General features: G+C 30.6%; 2 protein-coding genes across 8 annotated transcripts in view; both read left to right on the top strand.

Moving 5' to 3' along the window:
* Window positions 1-21285, top strand: part of LOC126734374 (protein slit) — a 524120-nt gene that overhangs the window by 171264 nt on the left and 331571 nt on the right. Inside the window, exon 2 of one of the 7 annotated variants that reach the window (XM_050437971.1) lies at window positions 2128-2284. The exons of the other annotated variants lie outside the window; for them this stretch is intronic. Coding sequence (XP_050293928.1) covers window positions 2223-2284 — 62 coding nt within the window. The 5' untranslated portion in view covers window positions 2128-2222. The remainder of the gene's footprint in view (window positions 1-2127; window positions 2285-21285) is intronic. 7 annotated transcript variants of the gene reach the window in all.
* The window catches only part of LOC126734377 (chondroitin sulfate synthase 1), a 493776-nt gene that overhangs the window by 384419 nt on the left and 88072 nt on the right, over window positions 1-21285 (top strand). The window lies entirely within an intron of this gene.

The raw sequence follows: 21285 nt of genomic DNA, 5'->3' as shown, positions 1-21285 counted from the left end.
GTGCTGCAAGTTCCTAGGAATTACCATTGATGGTCGCATTCGGTTTGAAGATCATATTTTACATTTAGCTGGGAAATTGTCTTCTGGATGTTTTGCAGTAAGAATGGTAAAACAAGAGCTGGGAGAAGTGGTTGCACGTTCAGTGTACTTTTCACTTATTGAATCTCATATTTGGTATGGCTTGCCTTTTTGGGGTTTAACCAATAAGGGGCTACTTAACATTGTCTTTGTTATTCAAAAAAAAGCAGTTAGATACCTGTGTTCTGCTAAGTTATGAGATTCTTGCAAACCCCTCTTCATTTCTGAAAAAATCCTAACTCTTTTTTCACTCTTTATCTTAGAAATAGCTGCTCTTATTCACAAAATTTCCAAACTACCCTCTGACACTGGCCATTTGACTCGTCGTGTAAATGATGTTCTCCTACCTATTCCTACGTCTTCCCTTACCAAAAACTTATTAATTTACATAAGTAAAAAAATTTACAATCATGTTCCTCTATGTGTTACATATATCGGATGTTAAGAAATTTAAAAGAGAATTAAAGACGCCTTTATTGGCTAAGGCATATTATAACCTGGATGAGTTTTTTAATGATAGGTTTTAACCTTGGACATGTTGGAAAGTTTTTTTTCTCTAGTTTTGTCAACAAGTTTACCTTTATTTGGTAATTGATTGTTTTATTTAGTTATCTTTAATTCAAGTATGTTCAAAAAGTTTTGTCTTCTTGTGTTTAATTTTTTTCATTGTTTTGTCAATTTTTGAAATTGTATTTTTGTTTTGTTTTCTTAGCTTGTAGGATCCTTGTACACAAGATTATTCTTACGTAATATAGCACAATTTTTAATATCTAGGCAACGTCGCACTTTAGAGAAAAACTGTTTTAGAGTTATAGAGAAAGTCAAATGAGACTTCCATTTGAAAAAAAAAATATAGGTGGTTCCTTTAAAAAAAAATGAAAAATATGTACCACGCTTTTTTGAGACTAATTTTAAAAAGTAGCCTCTCTAACTCAATTAGCATTCCCCCTATTAAAGGTTTTTCCATTTCAAAGTTTACCCGCAATCGAATACCCCGATGTTAAATGAAAACCCTGTATATATTTAAACCAGAATAATTGTCTGATTTAGTATGCATTAACTTTATTTCATTATACTTTCGAAACATTATTTTAGAACAAACTCAATTTCTTCTTAGTAATTAAAACTTAGTAATTAGCGTCAATAGAATATTAAACAAATATATTAATAATAGAGTTGTTTAATTAAAAGTCAACTAAAGAAAAAATAATAAGAGAGAAGATCCTTAAGCCTGATTAAAAAATCATCCTCCCTTCCCATACCAGATACAATCCGAAATGACTAATAATCTACTTTCTTCTGTTCATTTTCAGCACTTCTCCAATAAAAAAACGTTGTGCCCCGACCGGAAATCGGGGAGAACTTTTTTAATTATAGGAGACTTAATTACATTCCACGAAACCATGAAAACGCGAAAAAATCCTGAAATTAATTAAATCCGTCTAATTTGTAGAGCCGTTTCGGGTGACGAAGATTTCGCGCACCGAATGAAAGTGACATAGAAAAAGTGTTTTTCTTCTACCGCCGCTGATTACTGAATACGACTTGAATAGCAATTCGAGTTTTATTTTATCATATTTTTTATATAGTAACCATTAAATATTATTAAGTTTAAGAGTAATTTTTTTATTTTTTCGAATTCAAAAGTTGCGATTAGCAGCAAATCTTTTGTTTAAGGGATGTTGAAAAAGGGATTGATAATACGATGGTAAAAAACATGATAATTTTACTCCGTAAAAATGTGTAGAGTTATTGTCAGTCAATGGTAAAGACCTAGGAACTATTAGAAAGCAGACAAATTACTTTTGTTTTGCGCCATGTTAAATTCATAGAAGAAAATATATATACAATATATTTTTAAAAAAATAAAGTTTACTATAACTAACATATGACTGAAGGGATCAATTATTGTGTCATACCTTGAATTATTTGTCTAAAATTATTTACAAATATTAAAAAATTACTAATCATTGGACTTTAATCTTTTTAAGTACTACATATCTGGATTTGGAAGAACCCGACATGTACCAACGATATATTTTTTTTCAGCAAGACGGAGCCCCGTCACACTATGCGTTACCCGTTCGCAATAATCTAGATGAAGTGATTCCAAATCGATGCATAGGTAGCTCAGGGTTCATTGAATGGCCACCCAGATCGCAAGATTTAATTCCCCTCGATTACTTTTTATGGGTATACTTAAAAAGTAAAGTATATGTCACTAAATCAGCGAGTTTAGAAGATTTAAAAAAATAATTACGCCAAGCAATTAAAAATATTACTCCAGATGTCATTGACAACGATCAAATAGAATTTTTAAATTGCCTTAGTTATTGTCAGGTTGTTAACAGTGCTCAATTCGAACATTTAATTTAGATAGGTATTTCTTTAATTTTATATTTTATCATCACTTTTCATTAAAAATTGCTTATGTAACCACTATTTATTTGTACCATATCCTTTGTAAAAAATGCGTTCTTACTGATTCTGCATTAACAAATGGTGGTTTCCATTTAAAAAACCTATTAATGATGTTATATATATTTTTTTAATCACCCTGTATATTTAATTTCCACGTAGAAAAACCAATAATAAAATCGACGAGTTCAAGCATCTTTTTTCAGAAACGGTTTATTTCATTTATATTGAATTGATCCGCTACTTTATGGATGCACTGTAATAATTCAATACTTACCAGTAGCTAAATAACTCAAAGTATGAAAATAACTTTATTGGTATCTTCTTAACATTCCAACAATTTTTTTAATAAGAACCTATGTGTATACAAGACTAAATGGCTTATAGACTATCAGAAGAATTTAATTAAGTGTAAAAAAAGGTACTTGAAAAAAACGAGATATACATGTTGGAAAACAAGAGATTACGCATTGTCTGTCCCATTTTGATGCATAACTGTTACATTTTTTTCCCAACTTATTGTGACTTTTTTTGTTAAGTCTATTTTTAAGTAAGAGTTTAAATTTAATTTTGTGTTTAAAATTTTTTACTTATCAGATTTTATATTTTATTTTTATAAGAATAACACTTTAACTTTTAATATACAATGTACAGCTGATAAACATTTTGAAATTACGATGCTATGTGGATTATACTCTGATGTATGAAAAGCCTATATCAGAAAAATATTTTAAAATTGGGGTAATATTTTGCGAAATTTATTACAAGTACTACAGTTACTTGCAATGAACTTACTAACGTCGTACTGAAAAACAACGACGTAGCAGGCGAGTAGCACAGCGCCTGAAATGCAAGCGTGCGCGCGCAATATTTGTCTTTAAACACCTCCTTATGCATAATGATCGATTCCCCAACCTGTATAAAGGTTGATTTATCTACATCCGAATAAGAATGCCACTTATTATAATCATTTGTTAAGAATATGGGCATTACATTTTTTTACCAACATTGCGCAATTTATTACTAAATATGTTTTTATAATCAAACATAATTATTATTAGTTAAATATTTAAATTTCTTGATAAAAAAGATGTCACGATAGCTGATGCTGCGCCGATCATTAGCCAGCCTGAATTTAACAATATTTTATTAAAAACTTAGTAACTACTTTTTCTTCCTATTTTTCGTCCTTATGGAAAGTGATAAAGTCCTATATGTATAATTTAAAACGCGTGCTTTAGGAAATTAAAATTGTTTATTTTCTCTTTAGGAATTGTATATAGGATTATTAGTACCCAAATTTAATTTAAATATTTAATACTATTTATTTAAAGTAATATCAACATAAGCACAAAAAAAAATTAAAAATGTAGAAATTTTTTTAAGCAACGAATTTTAATAATAGCTTTCCGAAACACTTAAAAAGATTTAAAATAATTAAAAGATTTGTAAAGGCGCCGCTTTATTTATTTCAGTTGAGACGTAAGTAGCGATAAAAATGTGTAAAGGTGTGAAAAATTGTATTTTGTTCTACAGCTTTAAATAACAGCAGAAAACATTTAAAATATTATTTATTTATTTTTGCTTATGATCACCTTTGAATTTCGATTTTCCTACATTTTGTTGACGTGTTTTTCTATTTTTTTATTTTATTAATTATCAATTTTTTTCTTTTCTAGGTAAGTAAGCTACGAATATGATGTATTGACTAAGTTATGGGTAAGGTCTTTTTTTTAATAATATTATTTTTTTAATCTATGTTTATAGCTAGTTTACCTTACAACTTTTTCTAGTATTTAACTTAAGTACTAATTTAACTTATGAAACACCTAGTTAATGACAGAAGCTGAACAAGCTTTAAAAATACTAATTTATATTGATATTTCATCTCACAGAATGCATTTCAAAATGTAGCATTTTAAATAATTTTAAAAGAACATACGAAAGAACCAATAAAAATAAATCGGTCTACGTATAAGACAAATGATGTAGTACCAGTGGATATTTTATCGACTTTAATCTTTGGTATGTTAAAAAGCTAACCCAAAATGTGATACATCACTTATAAGGGCAAGCAATGTTTTTTCCAGTGGTACCAAAAAAAGTTAATAGGCTTGGAAATTAGGGTATCACAGGATTAACTCTTAAACCTATTTTGAAATTCCACACGAATATTTGGTGTTTTCGCAACAGTCGGTCAATTCGTTCTCTTATCTTTTAGAATATCAATATTTTCAGGTGGAGATATCTAGGTATCTAATAAACTTGGTTTTTAAAATACTCATAGTATATAAAGTTAAGACTTTGGATTGTGCCAGCCAAACAATTTCACTACGACTGACGCTCCACGTTTCTAGAAAGCTTTCATTGAGCCACTCTCAAACATGCCAAAACATATTAAGGAAAGCTTCTTCTTTCTGGAAATGCAAACTATTTTTATTTAATAGTGAAGAAATGAGAAAATTTTTATTTAGTACCATACCACCATTTTTAACAAGTTATTTTTCTTAAACTGCACTTTTTGTTTGTATTTTTCTGAAATTATCTTTTTTGTACTTTTTGTTCTCTAAAATGTTTAAATAAATTTGTCCGATTAAATTTTTTGCCCACGTGTTAATTTTTTCGGGATATTTGTATATTGTTTTCGAGAAAAAGTTAGATAGCTTGTCGCAAATATACATATATACTCATTTTTCATAAATATGAGTATATATATATATATATATATATATATATATATATATATATATATATACTCATTTTTGAGGTAAGCTAAAGTATCCTATGTCATTTAAAATAAAGTTAGACACTACGGGTTGCTTGCTACTTTCGACCTTATTACTTGGACCTTATTAACCGATTTAATTTTTATTGACACAGTTAAATAGACAACTTTATGCTGCGTACAATCATGTGTCACACTCATTTGATATGTCAAAGTGTCGTTAGCTGAAGGCGAAGAATTAATTGATTGACAGAACTCTATTAAATGGAAAACTAAACTTTCCGCGTGGTTCGTAAAAATAACTTAAATATTACACCTTTAAAGAGCTCAGTTTTAATGCATTAGTTAGTGAAATTCCCCCAATTCCTAACAAAAATATTTCATTATCGTAGAAAATAGAAAGGGTGAAGGGAACAAAAGAAAGATAATATTGATGAACCAAATGCACGGCTAGAGTGGCGAAAGCGCGTTTTCCTTGATTGACAGTATGACAGTTGAATAAAGGGTGTGCCGGAAGGGTTAAATTTGACTCTCAATGAGGATAACTGCTCTAGTTGTTGGGAAATAGTCAATTTGCAGAGCAACGGTGCATATTAAACATATATAAAATAAAGCTAAAAATAAAACATAGATTAAAATTTTGCGGATTTCATTACACCTTCACGAGGGAAACTGTTGCCATTCAGAAAACATTTTCCCGCAAGCTCGTTCTCAAACAGATCTAAACCACAAATCGCGGAAGAACAAATCGCCCCGTAGGGAATCCAAAAGACGCAGGAATGCCTTCAGTCTATTTGTACAACGTCGATATTACGTTTTTCCCTTTGTCTTTGATCGAACGGCAGAAAGTAAATTAGACAAGAGTATCGTTGGGGTAATTTATTCTATTTGCATTTTGTTCAATAAGTCTGTCGGATCTCTTATATCTTACCTTATTTTCTTCGGATTATATTTTTTCCGATTTACTTCCTATTTTATTAAGAAACAATTTATGAAAAAACACTAAATCAAACAAAATGTACTAATAAAAATCTTTTCTTTTAACTTTAAATTTATGTGGTGCCTTTTAAACATTGTTACATGCAGATTTTGCCCTAAGCATGTAACATGGGATTTCATATAAATTCGGGCAAAAGTTTATGGGTTTTGGTATCGGCTTGAAAGGGTTGTGTGATTTACAGTTTTTATAAATGGAATTTTGGGTTTGATAGTAATGCAATTTATTTTTGTTAAGGCTTTTGGGGTTTGATTATTTTTAGGGATGTATTTACCTACCCGATCCTGTCAGCACACCTCTGTGGAGTTAGTCGTGTTATGTTTCCTTAGTCCCTATTTATGTACCTGGTGTTGGGAACTTTCTGACCTTTGATTTATTTGTTAAGAGTTTCTATGAGGCCGGTATATGTCTGGGGTATGGAGGGACTTCTAGAGGGTGCTGTTGTGCCACAGATTGCGCTATGAGTGGAGTACATAAGACCTTTTAGATGGTGATCCGTTAGTGTAGGAAAACTTACAAATACTTTCTTCTATAGCGGAATCATGTTGGGCAAGGTATCCTAATTGATGTGAAATTGGCCTCCCCAGTTTTGCTTGCTATATTTCCCTTCAATTCTTCAAATTAAGTTTTAGTAAATAAACATGCCTTGACATCTGGTTTCTAACCCTACTAGCCGATTGACAGTGACTGTGATTGACAGTTATGACTATTGACACACTTGTTGTTGCGGAGGTTTGGCAGCGTTGTTGTTTCTCATTAAAGTTTGGTTTCCATTTGGCGGATGACGGAGCGTCATAAATCAGGCAGAGCGACGTAAGAGGAAAATTGGAATTTCGTAGCCCCGTTGGGAAAATTTTGTTAGTTTTCCATGTTTTAGTATCCGAGCAGGATCATTTTACTGTGGTATTGCGGAATTTGTATTTTGGTAAAGTGAGGCTCCGCGTAGTTTGCACCAAGAGGCAGGGTCAGATCGTGTCGAAGAGAGAGAGTGACACGTTCACTGCCAGTGTTACCTGTCATTGTCTGGTGGGTTGTCAGTTCCTTGAACGGTCGACATTTTGTGGATTTAAGGAAAATTTAAGTTCATCTTGCCGGTAATTCGGTTGAATGGAAAGATATTCCTCACAAGTTTTGGGGTTTAATTTGATAAACGTCTAGTGGGAAGTTGTAGCCGAGAGGATTTCGGATTGACCTGATATTTTTGGATTTGGTCGGCTGCTCCCACACCATTTATGGGATTTTGAAATTTTCTAACCACAAAACGAGACTCTAGGCCTTGCTCACCACCTTAGGTATATAGCAACATGTTGGTAATTGCCATAGAATTGATTGTGTGTTTATTTTACTGATTTTTTTTGTCCTCTATTTTAGAGGCCTCTCCTTTTTCTCATTCTCTCCTCTATTCTCTGGTCTCTTCCTATTCTCTGATTTCTTCTGGTCATCCCAACACTGTTGGAGAAGTGAGCCTCAACACAGCCTGGACTGAGCATTGTACTGTGGCTCTGCGATTTTGGATTGGAACTTGCCTGAAATCAACTTGCCCATGTGGTCGTTACCCTGGTTGTAGCTGACTGGTTCCAGACCTGTCGAGTTAAGCTACCTTAGCCAAAATACACAAGAGATTAGAGACGCAAGTTTTTGCACATTTTATTTTATTTTTCTCTTATTGAACGGTTTGATTTAGGATTGGGGGTGGATTTATTAATTTGAATTTTATGGGTTTATTTTCTTTTATGTAAAACAAAAACCTTAAGGGGTTCTTGCTAAGTCTATTAACATTAACCTGAGGGTTTCCATTTGAGTCGAGCATCGACATAATTGATTTTGACATTGAGCCTGGATCACCTTGTAAGGGATCGGCTATTTGCTACAAATAACATATTTAGTCATAATGTTGGTTGTTGATTAATAGGTTTTATTGCACCAACATACCATTAATAGGCTTTCAAATTCGAACCTTACTATTTAAAAGTTTTATTTAGATTAATGTGACTTGACTATAGTTTGTAAAAGGTATTTAGGGCCAGTGAGGTATTGCGAATTAGGCTCCAAACATATACTTCTTGTAAACAACACGTGATCACGTTTTGGATTTTCCCCTTGAACTTTTAATTCTTTTATCAATTTTTATTTATTTAAAATTACTACAGTATTACATTTTGAATAATTATCTAAATTTAAATATCTCAGTGGAATTTAATTTTTTTTATATAAATGGAAGTGACTATGTAAATTCTTGGATGATTATATCAATCTGGTGGACCTATGGATTGTTATTTGAGTTTTTTCCAAATTATTTTCAGCTTTTAGGATCTAGGTGCAGGCATAAATATAGGTCATCATTTTCTTGATTAAGGGGGGCTTATATTCCATCATAATATATCAGGGTTTGGTGTAAAATATTTAAATCAAGTGGCGCTCTTATTAAAATTTCTCCCACTACCTTCTCCACTGTCTAAAAGCTGGCGGCCACCAAATCTCTGAATCTTTTAAAACAAAAGCTTTGTTTTGGTTCCTATTAGAATCGTCCCAGAATTGTTTTGCACATGCGCAGATTGTTTTATGCGTTTTGGTTAAATTAGAATTGATTCCGAATGGAAAGTTTGGTGTTTTGGTTTTTTTTTGGACCGGTTCAGAATTGTCCTAGAATCGTCCAAAAATCCCTGCTCGAGAGTAGGGATCAATTCAGAATCAGGCAGTTCGCACATGCGCAAAAAATATATCCTTACAATTTTACTCGACTTCACCAAATTTGAGAAGAAGAAGAGGAAGAAGAAGAAGTAAATAAGTTATTTTTTATGCTTTGTTAATGTTTATTGTTTTTCTTGTGGATAGATTTCACTTAACCTAAGAATTATCTTTTGATTTTTTTTAAAATCTATTGACATTTTTATTCCAGTCCTAATATTTAAAAAAATATAACGGTCCAAAACCAAAGCAATAAGCAATATTCAAAATTTCAAAACAAGTTGTGTTTAGTAAATAAACAATCAGAATCAGCTGTTTACTGTCAGTGCGTCAAGCATTCGGGTTCCATACCATGCAGAATTGAAACGGGAGCGATTCCGGATTTTACTTTACGGCGCAACGAGTTCTGCGCAGTTCTAGAATCATCCCAAAATCGGAACCAAAACAAAGCTAAAATTTGCTTGTCTGGACTTAGTAATTTTTTTGTGGTTGGATAGTGGGTATGACTCACACGGGTTGGAAATAAATTGGTTTGAACCGAGTTACGCGCTACAACATAAACGTTTAAATAATATTTACTACATGTTACCTAAAATGTTTTTTTGTTATATAGGCTTGACTGACAATGTTCACAAGGAAGAAAATGAAACTAAGTTATAAATGGTAGCAACTCTTTAAGTAAAAATATCAAAATTGACTTTTAGGTGGTGAACTGCAAAACCAAAACTGCATTTTTGGTTCCTCTGTAGAGTTTTTTTTTCGTGATTTAAATATACATGAGATTTGCAAGTCGTAACTAGTCATTTATTCGAATATAGGACACAAAGGAATATAGTATGTTGCACTAATGCATAAACTGCAATTATAAAATTAATTTTTTTTTTGATAAATTCTTAAAATTTAAGTGATTCACTTAAAAGTAAAGATAAATCATAACTTTTATTTTGAGAAGAATTTCTCAAGGTAATATTTTAAAATCTCTCACAGGTTGAAATTTCGTGTATAGTAAGTTTACAATTTGTGAATGAAATGGGGGACCTTAACGGACAATTTTAATGAAATAAAGCAAAATTATTAACAATAGAATATAAAAATAAATTAAAGAAAAATAGGATGGCTCAACAATGGTGTACCTTTTTAGTTTACCGCTTTTTTAAATGGAAATGCTCGACTCTAATACTGGAGTATTAATCACATAGGTAAATAAAAAATGGAGACTAACGTTATATTTAAGTCCAGCCAATTAAATTATTGCATTAGAGGTTGCCAATGCATCTTATATCTTTTTAAACCTCATGTGTATCCTAAGATAACAATTTTTATAGAAAAAGATTACAAAAAGCTTACTATTTAATAGCTTTTTGAATAGTTTTTAAAAATATATTTTCTTAAAATATTATTTTAAGCTGTTTATTAATCAATTGCGTTGTTTGCTTTCCTTTTCAGATTAATTTGGATAGAATATTTTTGAATTCTAAAAAATGTTGCTTTATTAGCATTAGCACATAATATAAAGTTAGCACGCAACATAAAGTCAACCTATTTTATCTTAACTATAATTTTAAGAAAATTAAAAAAAAATAGAAATGAAGTAAAATTAATTATAATTTGTTCAAAGATAAGTTCTTACATGATGTATCTTTTCTATATTAACTAAGTAATAATTTTATAGATTTGCCGTATATACTATCATATTTTATAAGACTTACATGTTTTATTAACTAATGCCCTTATCTACTTTATTGTTTAAATAATTTTTCCTTTCAGTTAAGTACACAAATTACTATCATCTATGGAGGCTTTGTGCTTGAATCTTATCACATTTTATTTGTCTGTCTAATTTTTATAAATATTAAACGAACAAATAAATAAATATCTGTAGCTATTTAAGTTGGCTACCAGGATCATGTGATCGGGATCTGATTATGATGGTTTCTATAATATGTAAGAAACATTTTGATTAAAAACTCTATGCCTAAGAATATTTAAAAGACAGTTGAAGAGATTAAAAGTTGTTGATTAAAAAGACCTACTATTCCCTTGGTGAAATTTTTGGGGATTTCCCATGATTTCCAGCCGAACATTGTGTAGTGCAGCTTTCTAAATTAGCTTATAAATTTTTTTTGTAACGTTGCTTTCTTTAGAACTTTTAAATGTTATAAAATGTTTTAATGTATTTGCGTGGTTTACTTTCCTGTGTTTTAAACCGATTTTAATTAACTATATCTTGTAATAGCATAATAATCAGTAAGCTCATGATGTCATTTAAGGGAATTTTTTTCTAATAACCTCTGGATCATTTTAGCTATAAATTGAAATAGTATTTACTTTCTTAATTTTAGTTTGAATTTTTTGTTTACTGAAGATTTAGTTATTATATATTTAACATTTAATAGACTGGCTGAGAATGGTAACATTTCAAAAGCAAGGTTCCGTTGAGGATTAAGTTATTAATTAAAGGTCCTTTTTTATTTTTCAAAGAGCTTATATTAAAATATTCATCAGACATCGACAGTCGATTTTTACGTTGAAAACTCTATCATTTTTAAAATTAAATAAGTAAAATAGTAGATTATTAACTTACGGGTAAATGGGAAGAATGCTCGAGATTCCGTGTAATTTAGCAGTCAAACTAAAACCGCGCGAGGATGATAAATATGCTGAAGAGAAACGTTACAATTTAGTTGTGGCAGCAACATGAAAGTGACAATTTCTTTCTGTAAGGTAAAAAAGATTGATTCTGTTTAAAATATGAGGTAGTAAAGCGAAATGATAAATATATTTTATTACATAATTTTTCCAGGCATTTAGATACGACAAGAATATATCGAAATATAGTCTTTCTAATATTTCAAATTTCTGATTAATCCAATTTTAATTTGCTTATCAAAAATGTCGATGCAATGAAATTAATTATTTTAATTTCAAAAAGAGGGACTGATGAATTTTTTGAAGTTTTTGAAAATTATATTAACTTTAGCGTAGGCAAAGTCTTTAAAACTGATTTCTTTTTTAAGATTATTTAATTCTAGAAGAAAAAAATTAATTTTATTATCTTTTCAAATGGTGTAGGTACTTATTAATTTATAAAGTTTGACTTTGTTTTTTTGTTAGGATTGCTGTTTTTTACATGAAATTTCTAGTTCTTATTTCCAAAATAATGAATTAATTCGATGATTAAATCTTCTTGGTTTTTTTAAGCTTTATTGTCACGACTTAATATAGGTTCTATGTTTACCTTTAAAGTTGCTTTTGCCTGTAATTAATTTTTGAAAGAAGAATAAGAGGTTTTAAGCTATTGTGGGCAATGATAAAAACGGGGCACTTCTCATGATTTTTCTTTTTCCCAATATTAACGACACACAATGGACTAACAGTTATGGCCCACCCGAGGAGTTTCTTATAACTAGAGTATAAAGATGATGACTTAATTAGTAATGTCCAGTTAGAAGACTAGTCATTAGCTAGATCCTACGTTAAATCTTATGCAGTAAATGGTGAGACAGCCAGAGGGCTGTCTCAACATTTACTGCATGGGCTATGTGTGCATGGCTTATGCTACACCCCTGCTTTACTAATTCATCTCTGACTCTAATACAGTTGAAACTCATTTTATTCATCGTGATGGCCTTGGCCAAAGGTTTGCTGCCAAAAAAAAATGAAACAACTTTATTGAGGTGCCTGCCACTTGAAATTTCCTAATCGTATTTCAATACAGTACATACTAATTGGTAAAGTATAGTGGCCGGTAACCAATCGTGTAGTGCTATTGGCTTATTAGCCAAACTATCCTCTTAATTATAATTTAGAATTAAGAATTAAAATAAGTGCAAAGACGCATAAAAAGCAAATCTAAGATCATATAATCTGCTTCAGAATCTAAATTAGAAAATTCCGATAGCGAGGCTGACGGCAAAGGTAATTAAAATTTGAGTGCTCTGAATATATATCTGCATATACCATTTTTCACGATTGAAATCCACTGCAGATTTTGAGAAAAGTACCATGAAACGCTCAATAAAGTCAAAAACATTGCAAAGAACGGTTTGTCTGTGTATCATGGAATGGAATTGAAAAACAATGGAATTGAACAAAACATATTTTATGCTTTAAGACCGTCATATTTTCAACAATAAGAAAAAAAAATTTATACATACCGTGAACTGGGGATACTGACACATCTTTTCGGCATATTTCGCAATGTATGACCGTACATTCTAACTTTGAAAAAATTGTACTGACCTATTCAAGGGCTAACCCATAGCTGGTATAAAAGTTGGAAAAATCCAGACATGAATCCCAAAAAAAAGGTTTATAACATATTCAAATTACCCCTGGTTGGGGCAACTTACAAAATGTTTAAAAATCGCATTCTAAACCCTATTATGTGCATATTGCACGTTAGTTATGTAAAGAAAAAAGAGAACCTATTTTATTTAAGACTATCGTTTAATCAAGCCCATAAATTTACAGAAAAAAAATATTTTCTTTTAGCAAAAAACATAAAAATGTCACAAATATTTGTATAAATGCTTAGAAATATTAATTAACAAGTTATAAAAATTAACAAATTTTCTCCTAGTAACACGTAGGTACAATAAGGCACATCCTTGAAAAAAACTGCAAATGTAACAAAAAAACACTGGCTAAATTATTGTCAACTTGGAAGACCTTATCGTGATGACTTCCATCGAATGGAGATTTATTGTCTTTCGAATCCTCACACTATTCGCACTCAGAATAAGGGTCTTTGCCGTCTCTTGGGTGAATTCGATGGGAGCAGAAAAAGCTAGAAGAACCACATTTTGAGTAAGTTTATATCGAACCATCCGCTCGCACTCCTCACATATTTTGTTTCTTTTATTTCATAGTAGCACAGTAATTCACCTTTCATTGACACCACCATCTTCCTGGAGCTAGGATCACATTCGTTTCCTCATAGTTATATACACTTGAGCTTTTTTCTTCTCTAATTGCTAAGTTGATATTATTAAAGTTTGAGGCTATTTTGACGCTTAAATAATTTCTTTGTATAAATGATTGTAAGAAATCAGTTCTTGGAAAGTAATTTTTAGATATCACTATTTTTTCAACCTTTGTGGAAGAAAATTCTCAATTTGCTACATTATCCAATGTCTTGGAAATGAGAGCCTGTTTTTGATCACTACCTGTGGACGACCAACTAATTTCGAGGATACACCAAGAAGTCTTTGACCTAGCGTAGTCCGTTTTACTTTAATTTTAGCTGCTAATATTCTCGACATACCTGCATTAGGAGATAGACCGTAATGCGTCTCCCTTTTGGCGCAAGCCGTTCTCTGAGTAATTCCGGTAAATTCTGGCTCTCGGAGTTTTCTGTAGGTACGAATCATTTTTAATCTTTCTTTACTCATACCAACAGAAAGTCGGCGAGAAAACACAAAAAAAATTAACTTAAATAAAAAAAAAAATAAAAATAACGTGGCGTGCAAGTGTGGGCTAGTAGCCCCAATTTACTTTGGTATTCATTGTGTATCCTTATTTTTTTTTGTACAAGATAAAAACCATGTTTTTAAGGAAAAAGTTATTAATGTGTTTTTCCATAATTATTTAAATAATATTACAAGCTTTGCTAAGTGCTGTATGATAATTTTGGTATATTTTTCGCTATCAGAAGATTTTAATTATTGCATAATCTTAACATGTCTATCTTTTTAGAACTTTTATTTTTATTAACCACTTTAGTTATTCGAAGTAGCTTAAAATTAAATAAAAACTTCTACTGTAATTCCTTGTTTTTTACTTCTCTGCTAATTTCTTTTTTTGATTCTTTGGACTTTATCATTAAACGAGACAATTCAAACGAAAACACTATACTGAATATACAATATAATGATAAAATAATAAGAGGCGTCCACAGGACGACAACCTTATATACCTTATATCTTTTATACCTGTGTTAAAGCCTTGTTTACAAATGGATCGCGTCGTCAGTGATAAATAGCCGATAACGGGAGAGCTTTCACGTGATTTATAGTCGTTTTAGTCCCCTAAAATACGTCCCAAATACCTTCGGTTTGTATCAGTGATAGTTGTGGAATCCGGGGACCAAAACCTATAAATGTATACCTTTGTGCTCCGCGGGTATACCACAAGGACGCGCGTGCCGCCTTTGTCCTGTGATGCGGCTTTTAGATGAAATAATTGAGCCGTCACTGTCTGGTTTGCTATGTTTTAACCGGCATAAAGCTTTGAGGGAGATAACACAGAAAACCATTTAAAAGTAACAATAAACTATTATTATATGGCATTCAAAATATTAAAATTCAACTATTATTCTAATAGTTTCCAAACATTTTCTCAAATATATTTTCTTACTATTCTTCGGGTATATCATCTATTCTTAATGTATTTTAAATAGTTATGGAACCATTACCCAAAATTATTTAAAAAAACTATTCCCGACAAATTCATCCCCTAAAAACAACCCCAAGTTTTTTTTCCAAATGACAACACCATTATTACTTTCAACGTTGGGAATGCTCGTAAAATGAATAATTCAATTTCATAAAAAAACATGTGTTAACGTCAACGTCACGTTAATTGTGGGACATCCTGTATACGTTTTTGACCACATTTACTCGTAAATATGTCAAAATATATAAAGGGTGAGGACTCAAACTCGAATAAATTATCTAGCGCTCTTGAAAAAAATTAACTTTGATGATGCCACTTAGGCACCTCGTTGGAAAGCTCTTTTCTTTTTTAAACAAATTGACCTTTGAATTAGAATTGAAAAAAAACTGCTTAGAAACGTATAAAAATTTAAAAAAAATTATCCCAACATTAAATGCATATTTTGTTTATCTTGTATCTTAAGAATATGATTCATCGATATAAAATGACCTAACTGTCCCACAATTATGTACATGCCACCGTACGTAATCACCTTTAAGAAAATGCTTCTGAGGTAAATCGAATTAAAGAATGGGTAGTTATTAAATATAAGTATTTATTTACGGAAAGTTTAGAATCGAAATCCTAATGATGGTTGGGTTTAAAAATTGGATGCATGAGTCCAAGTGCTGGGAATACAATTGAGGGGCAATTCAGAACTCATGGACATGGAAGAAGTATCCATAGACAAAAACAACCATTGATAAGAGAGAATGTAAAACTGAATATATCCTAGATACTGAGTTATGAAAAATCACCTATACCGGCGGGACAACTAGCTCAGGATTACGATGTATGTTACAAAAGAGTTTCAAAATTCTAAAGTCAGCAGGGAAAAGATCCTTTAAAATAAAACCAATTTAGTAGCTGCTAGAGAACGATCCTGAGCGTAGAATTTTGCCAATCCATGATAAATTTGGTTGATAATGGTCAAATACGAAGCCACTTTTACTATTAATGCAAAGATATATAAGTAGCTGCTAATGGAATCATTGAAAATTAAAATATTGGCCCAATATTTTTTAATAATAATTTAACTAGTGACAAGATATGTTGAACTTTTACAAAATATATTGGTACCAGAGTTAACACGGCTATTTTCTACTGAAAATAAAAATTTTCAGTAGAAAATAATTAGATGTTTACCTTTGGGGATACCTTAAAGGTAAATTGTATCCTACAAATATCCAGATCCCAAAAACTAAAGCAGAGAATCAGAAATAAAATTCAATTAATTATGCCGAATATTTTCATAAGTTTAGAAACAGAATTTTAGCATTGTGTATAGCTTTTTTAAGAGATAAATGGTTTTCATTTTAAACAGTTGCTTAAGTAATAATTTTTTTTACAAAAAATATATATTACTATTTTTCATAATCTTTTAAAACCTAAATAGTAACAGTACCAGAAATGTTTCAATTTAATTTAAAGAATTAAAAATAAATGTGATTTTTTAATCAATTAATGACAACTAACATGACATCAACCTCCATTTTAAGATGGCATTCGTAAAAAGTGGCATAAGAGAGATCATTTCACTTAAAAAAATATGTGAGTTAAGTCCTGACCTAAACTAAGTAATTATTGACTCAACAGGTACTTTTATAGTGATTGATCACTTTTGCAAGATAAACAAAATACAAATTTAATATTGGGATATTTTGTTTTCAATTTTCATATCTCCAAGCAATTTTCTCTTTAAAAGAGCTTTCCAACAAGGGAATTACTTACTTGAAAGTTTAAGAACCAAAAATTAAAGAACCATGTAAAACTCAACTTGCCTTAATTAAAATTACATAAACCGTTTTATATACATCTCGGTACAATAAGTAATTCAATCCAGTCCGTAACCCATTAACACCCAGTGCAGTCGTAATAAACGAACGCATTGAAATGTAAAACGGAACTTCCTCTTTAAACAAAGAAGGTGTCAATTTCAAAAAAAAATAAACAGAATCTCAGTAGAAGCGAGCTGGCCTCTATCCCATTCACGCCACACGAATAATCTAAAAATAAAAGGAAATAAAAATATTCGTACCCATGTCTTGATACCGATATGAAACCTTTCTATATGGTAATACATTTCTTTATTTAAAAGTCAGACTGCTGCTAGGGCTGAAAGGAAGACCTTAAAGTTTTCTTATTTCTCGTGTTGTTTCTGGTTTTAATATATACGGGGATTATGGCACGGTGAAAGGTGCGTCATTAGCATAAAATACGTAAAATTATAGCTTTATATAAGCCTATAAGGTATACGGCTTATTATAGAATATAGAATCACAGTCTAATAATTGTTCAAATTAACACAGTTGAAATCTCTATACTTTGATAGAATCATCCTTATTATATTTAAAATCTAAATCTGCAAATTTTTGTCTGAATCGCTTTTAAAGTACAATATTAGTTTTTAAATTACTATATCCCTATAAAGGAAAATATTATCCTAATCACGTTATTTCAATATTACTTGTTTGAAATTTCCGACGCCAAACCATTTTTATGTCCTTTGAAACAGTGAATAGCGCAGTTCGGAGAATCTAATACAACAGGGTTTCACAATTCTATATACGTTGATTATTTCCCTTTGACCCCGATACGTTACACTCGATATCGAGTATATTCCTTGAAAATTGGAAAATAAAATTTTACTCTCCGAGTGGAACGAAGCTCTCGATAAATGCTCTCTAGTGCGGAAATAATGTAATTTTCCTTAACGTATAAATTCGAATAGCAGCTTAATATCGAAACTTTGTTTTTGAACTTTAATATTTTTTTATGGTGGGAAAAGATATATTTTTTGTATCATTACCATAATGTGACCTGACACCGTATCAAATTTAAACATAAGCATATATAAAAGAAGACGGATCTGTGTGCACTGTAACGAAGTATATCTTATTGTTACATCAAAACCGATTCGGTAACACGTCAATCAAGATTTATTAGATACAAACAAAAAATCACTTAAGGAAAAATTACACTTAGTCATGCTAAGTAATTTAATACTTTTGTTTACTATAAAAATACCTTTAAGAAAAATATTATACTTAAATTAATTTTAAAGAAGATGCTTGCATTAGACTAAAATCCTATATTTTTTTCGGTCATCTGCAAAATCATTAATTAATATTATATAGTCAAGATTTATAGACCAGCCTTCAGACAAGTTAGCCAGAAGGTTAGGTTATCGCTCCCAGTATCAGTCCATATAACGCGATATCTTATAATTTTAGTCCTTTCACTTTTTTACTTTTTTGGCATTTTACAGGATGTCGCGCGAGGTAAAGGACAGACTTTTGTTACGTGTTCTTAAATTTGAGTCAAAAATATCCTATTCTTAGTACCTTTATTTTAATAAAATAATTTTACTATACCTAGAACAAAAAAGATATCTTGTATCTAAAAGGATGCAAATGCATCTTAAATACAAGACAGTAAAATTAGTTAAAAGTATTTTATCAAGTGACAAAAATATTACAACTAACTAACGAAAAAATAATATTTAGTATATTGTAACGGCAAGAGAAATAAAACCAACCGATCCTCTCAAAGGATATTTTTATTCTCCCCAACACAAAATATTTTACCATGGTCACAAAGAATTTATCTGGCCGGCCCCTTTTCTTATCGCACAACAAACAAAGTAGGTAAAAATACCCAAGAAACGAAGAACATGTGGCTCGACCCTTTTCTAAGGAAAACTAAATAAACGTATTTACAAGAAATATTTAATATAATACAAGTGGTATGATTATTTTAAATTAGGTAGGTACTTAAATATTAATTACTAATTAAACTTAAGCTGGAGGATGAATTGTGAAACTTCATCACATTCGGCCATCCTGATAATGCTTTGACGTCCTCGTCTTCTTGTCTCCTCCCTTTCGAACCCAAGACCTATATAAAAAAAAACGAAAAACCAAGTAATTGCAATTTAATTGCTTAGATACTTATTGATATTTTATTGATGTTCTTTTTATTTTAATTTACCTATTTCTATGTACACATTATTTGATTATGTATTTTTATTTTTGTTTGTTTTTATTTTATTATTATTTTTTTTATTATGTATTACTATTTTATGTGCATATTATTTATATGCATATTTTTTTTTTATTTTACCTTAAATTAAACTTACAAAATAATACACACCCATTTCCATTTTATTTTATGCTCTTTAGAGCTCTTCCATGGTCTAGAATATAGGTTTTTATATTATGCTCACAAAGCTTTTTTTTTTTTTTTTTTAATACACACATATTTCCATTTTATTTTATGCTCTTTAGAGCTCTTCCATGGTATATATAGGTTTTTATATTATGCTCACAAAGCATTTTTTTTTTTTTTTTTTTTTTTTTTATTTAATGCTCCAGGGCTTCTTTATTTTAAACTAACTTTCCAATAAATCTAATAGTTCGTCAGTACTATCGATATCACTATCAGATTCATCTTCAGTTATTGCACATGCATAAAACCTTCTCAATTGGTCGACGGGTACTGTAGCGTTATATTTTTTATAACCCTTCATACCTTTTAATGAAGAAATTTCATATCGGTCATTACCCTTAACTTTAGATATTTTATAGGGACCTCCAAATTTAATTGGCGTCTTTTTTGTAACTTCTTTTGTTGACGTGAAGCTACCACTCCACAATACCAAGTCACCAACTGAATAAGAATGTGCAATCTTTCTTTTTTTATCAAATGTTTTTTTCATTTTTTTGGTTTGTTTATCCATATTTGCTTTTGCTGTTTTATGATCATTCAATCTATTTATTGAGCTACTACCACATTTATTTTCCAAATCGACATGTTTTGGAGATTCAAAACCAAACATAAGTTTGCAGGGAGTAAATCCTGTGCTCACATTTACAGTATTGTTTATACCCCACACTGCATCTGGAAGCACAGAATACCACTCATCCTCCTCATTGATACTAGCATTTATCGCAGATTTCAATGTCAAATTATATCTTTCTACCTGACCGTTGGATCGTGGTGAAGAGATACTATTTAATATATGTTTAAATTGATATTTGAGCGAAAAATCTTTAAAATCTTTACTAGTAAAAGCTTTTCCACGATCCGAAATGATCCTTTTAGGTACTGTAAACATACTAAAAAGATCCTTTAAAATATGAATAGCTTCTCTAGAGTTAGTAGTTTTTGTTGGACGAGCAAATAAAAATTTGGAAAAAGAATCCACTATCATTAATATATAACAAAAACCACCAGGACTTTTAACATACGGACCTAAATGATCGATATGCCATGTATGCAAAGGTTCAGTAGGCTTATCAATGGGATGGAGAAAACCCTGTTTTCTTCCATATTGATCTTTTTTATATTCACAATCTATACAAGAATATATATATTTTTTTATAAAACGGGTCATGCCTTTAAACCAAAATTTACTTTTAATTAAGGACTCACACTTTCGATATCCCATGTGCCCAATTTCATCATGATACTTTCGTAATAAATTAAACCTTGCAAATTTAGGTATTACCAATTTTTCCTTTTTATCCGCTGTTACTCTATATAATCTATTATTTTTAATAGTATATATATTTTTTAATTGCTTATCACAATCTTTTTGAGCTAACTTATTAAATATTGTTTTTAGAGTGTCGTCTTGATACTGAATACACATGAACCAATCATCAGAACTAATAACACTAGATATGTTACGACTAAGTGCGTCGACGTGTTTCATTTTATTTCCAGGTCTGTGCTTAATTTCAAAGTCAAAGTCCTGAATAGTTAGCCACCAACGTGCCACACGTGGTAGCATGTCACGTTTGGTGAATGTAGAACGAACAGCAGCACAGTCTGTTACAATTGTGAAATGCATTCCTACCAAATAAACTCTAAATCTTTTAATGGATTCCACTATCGCAAGTGTTTCTAATTCATAGGAGTGATAATGCATTTCGTCTTTAGA

The sequence above is a fragment of the Anthonomus grandis genome, chromosome 3, assembly GCF_022605725.1.
Source record: "Anthonomus grandis grandis chromosome 3, icAntGran1.3, whole genome shotgun sequence".
In the NCBI taxonomy this organism is placed as follows: domain Eukaryota; kingdom Metazoa; phylum Arthropoda; class Insecta; order Coleoptera; family Curculionidae; genus Anthonomus; species Anthonomus grandis.
Note: the sequence above shows the minus strand (reverse complement) of the source record. Positions and strands in the feature narration are given on the sequence as shown.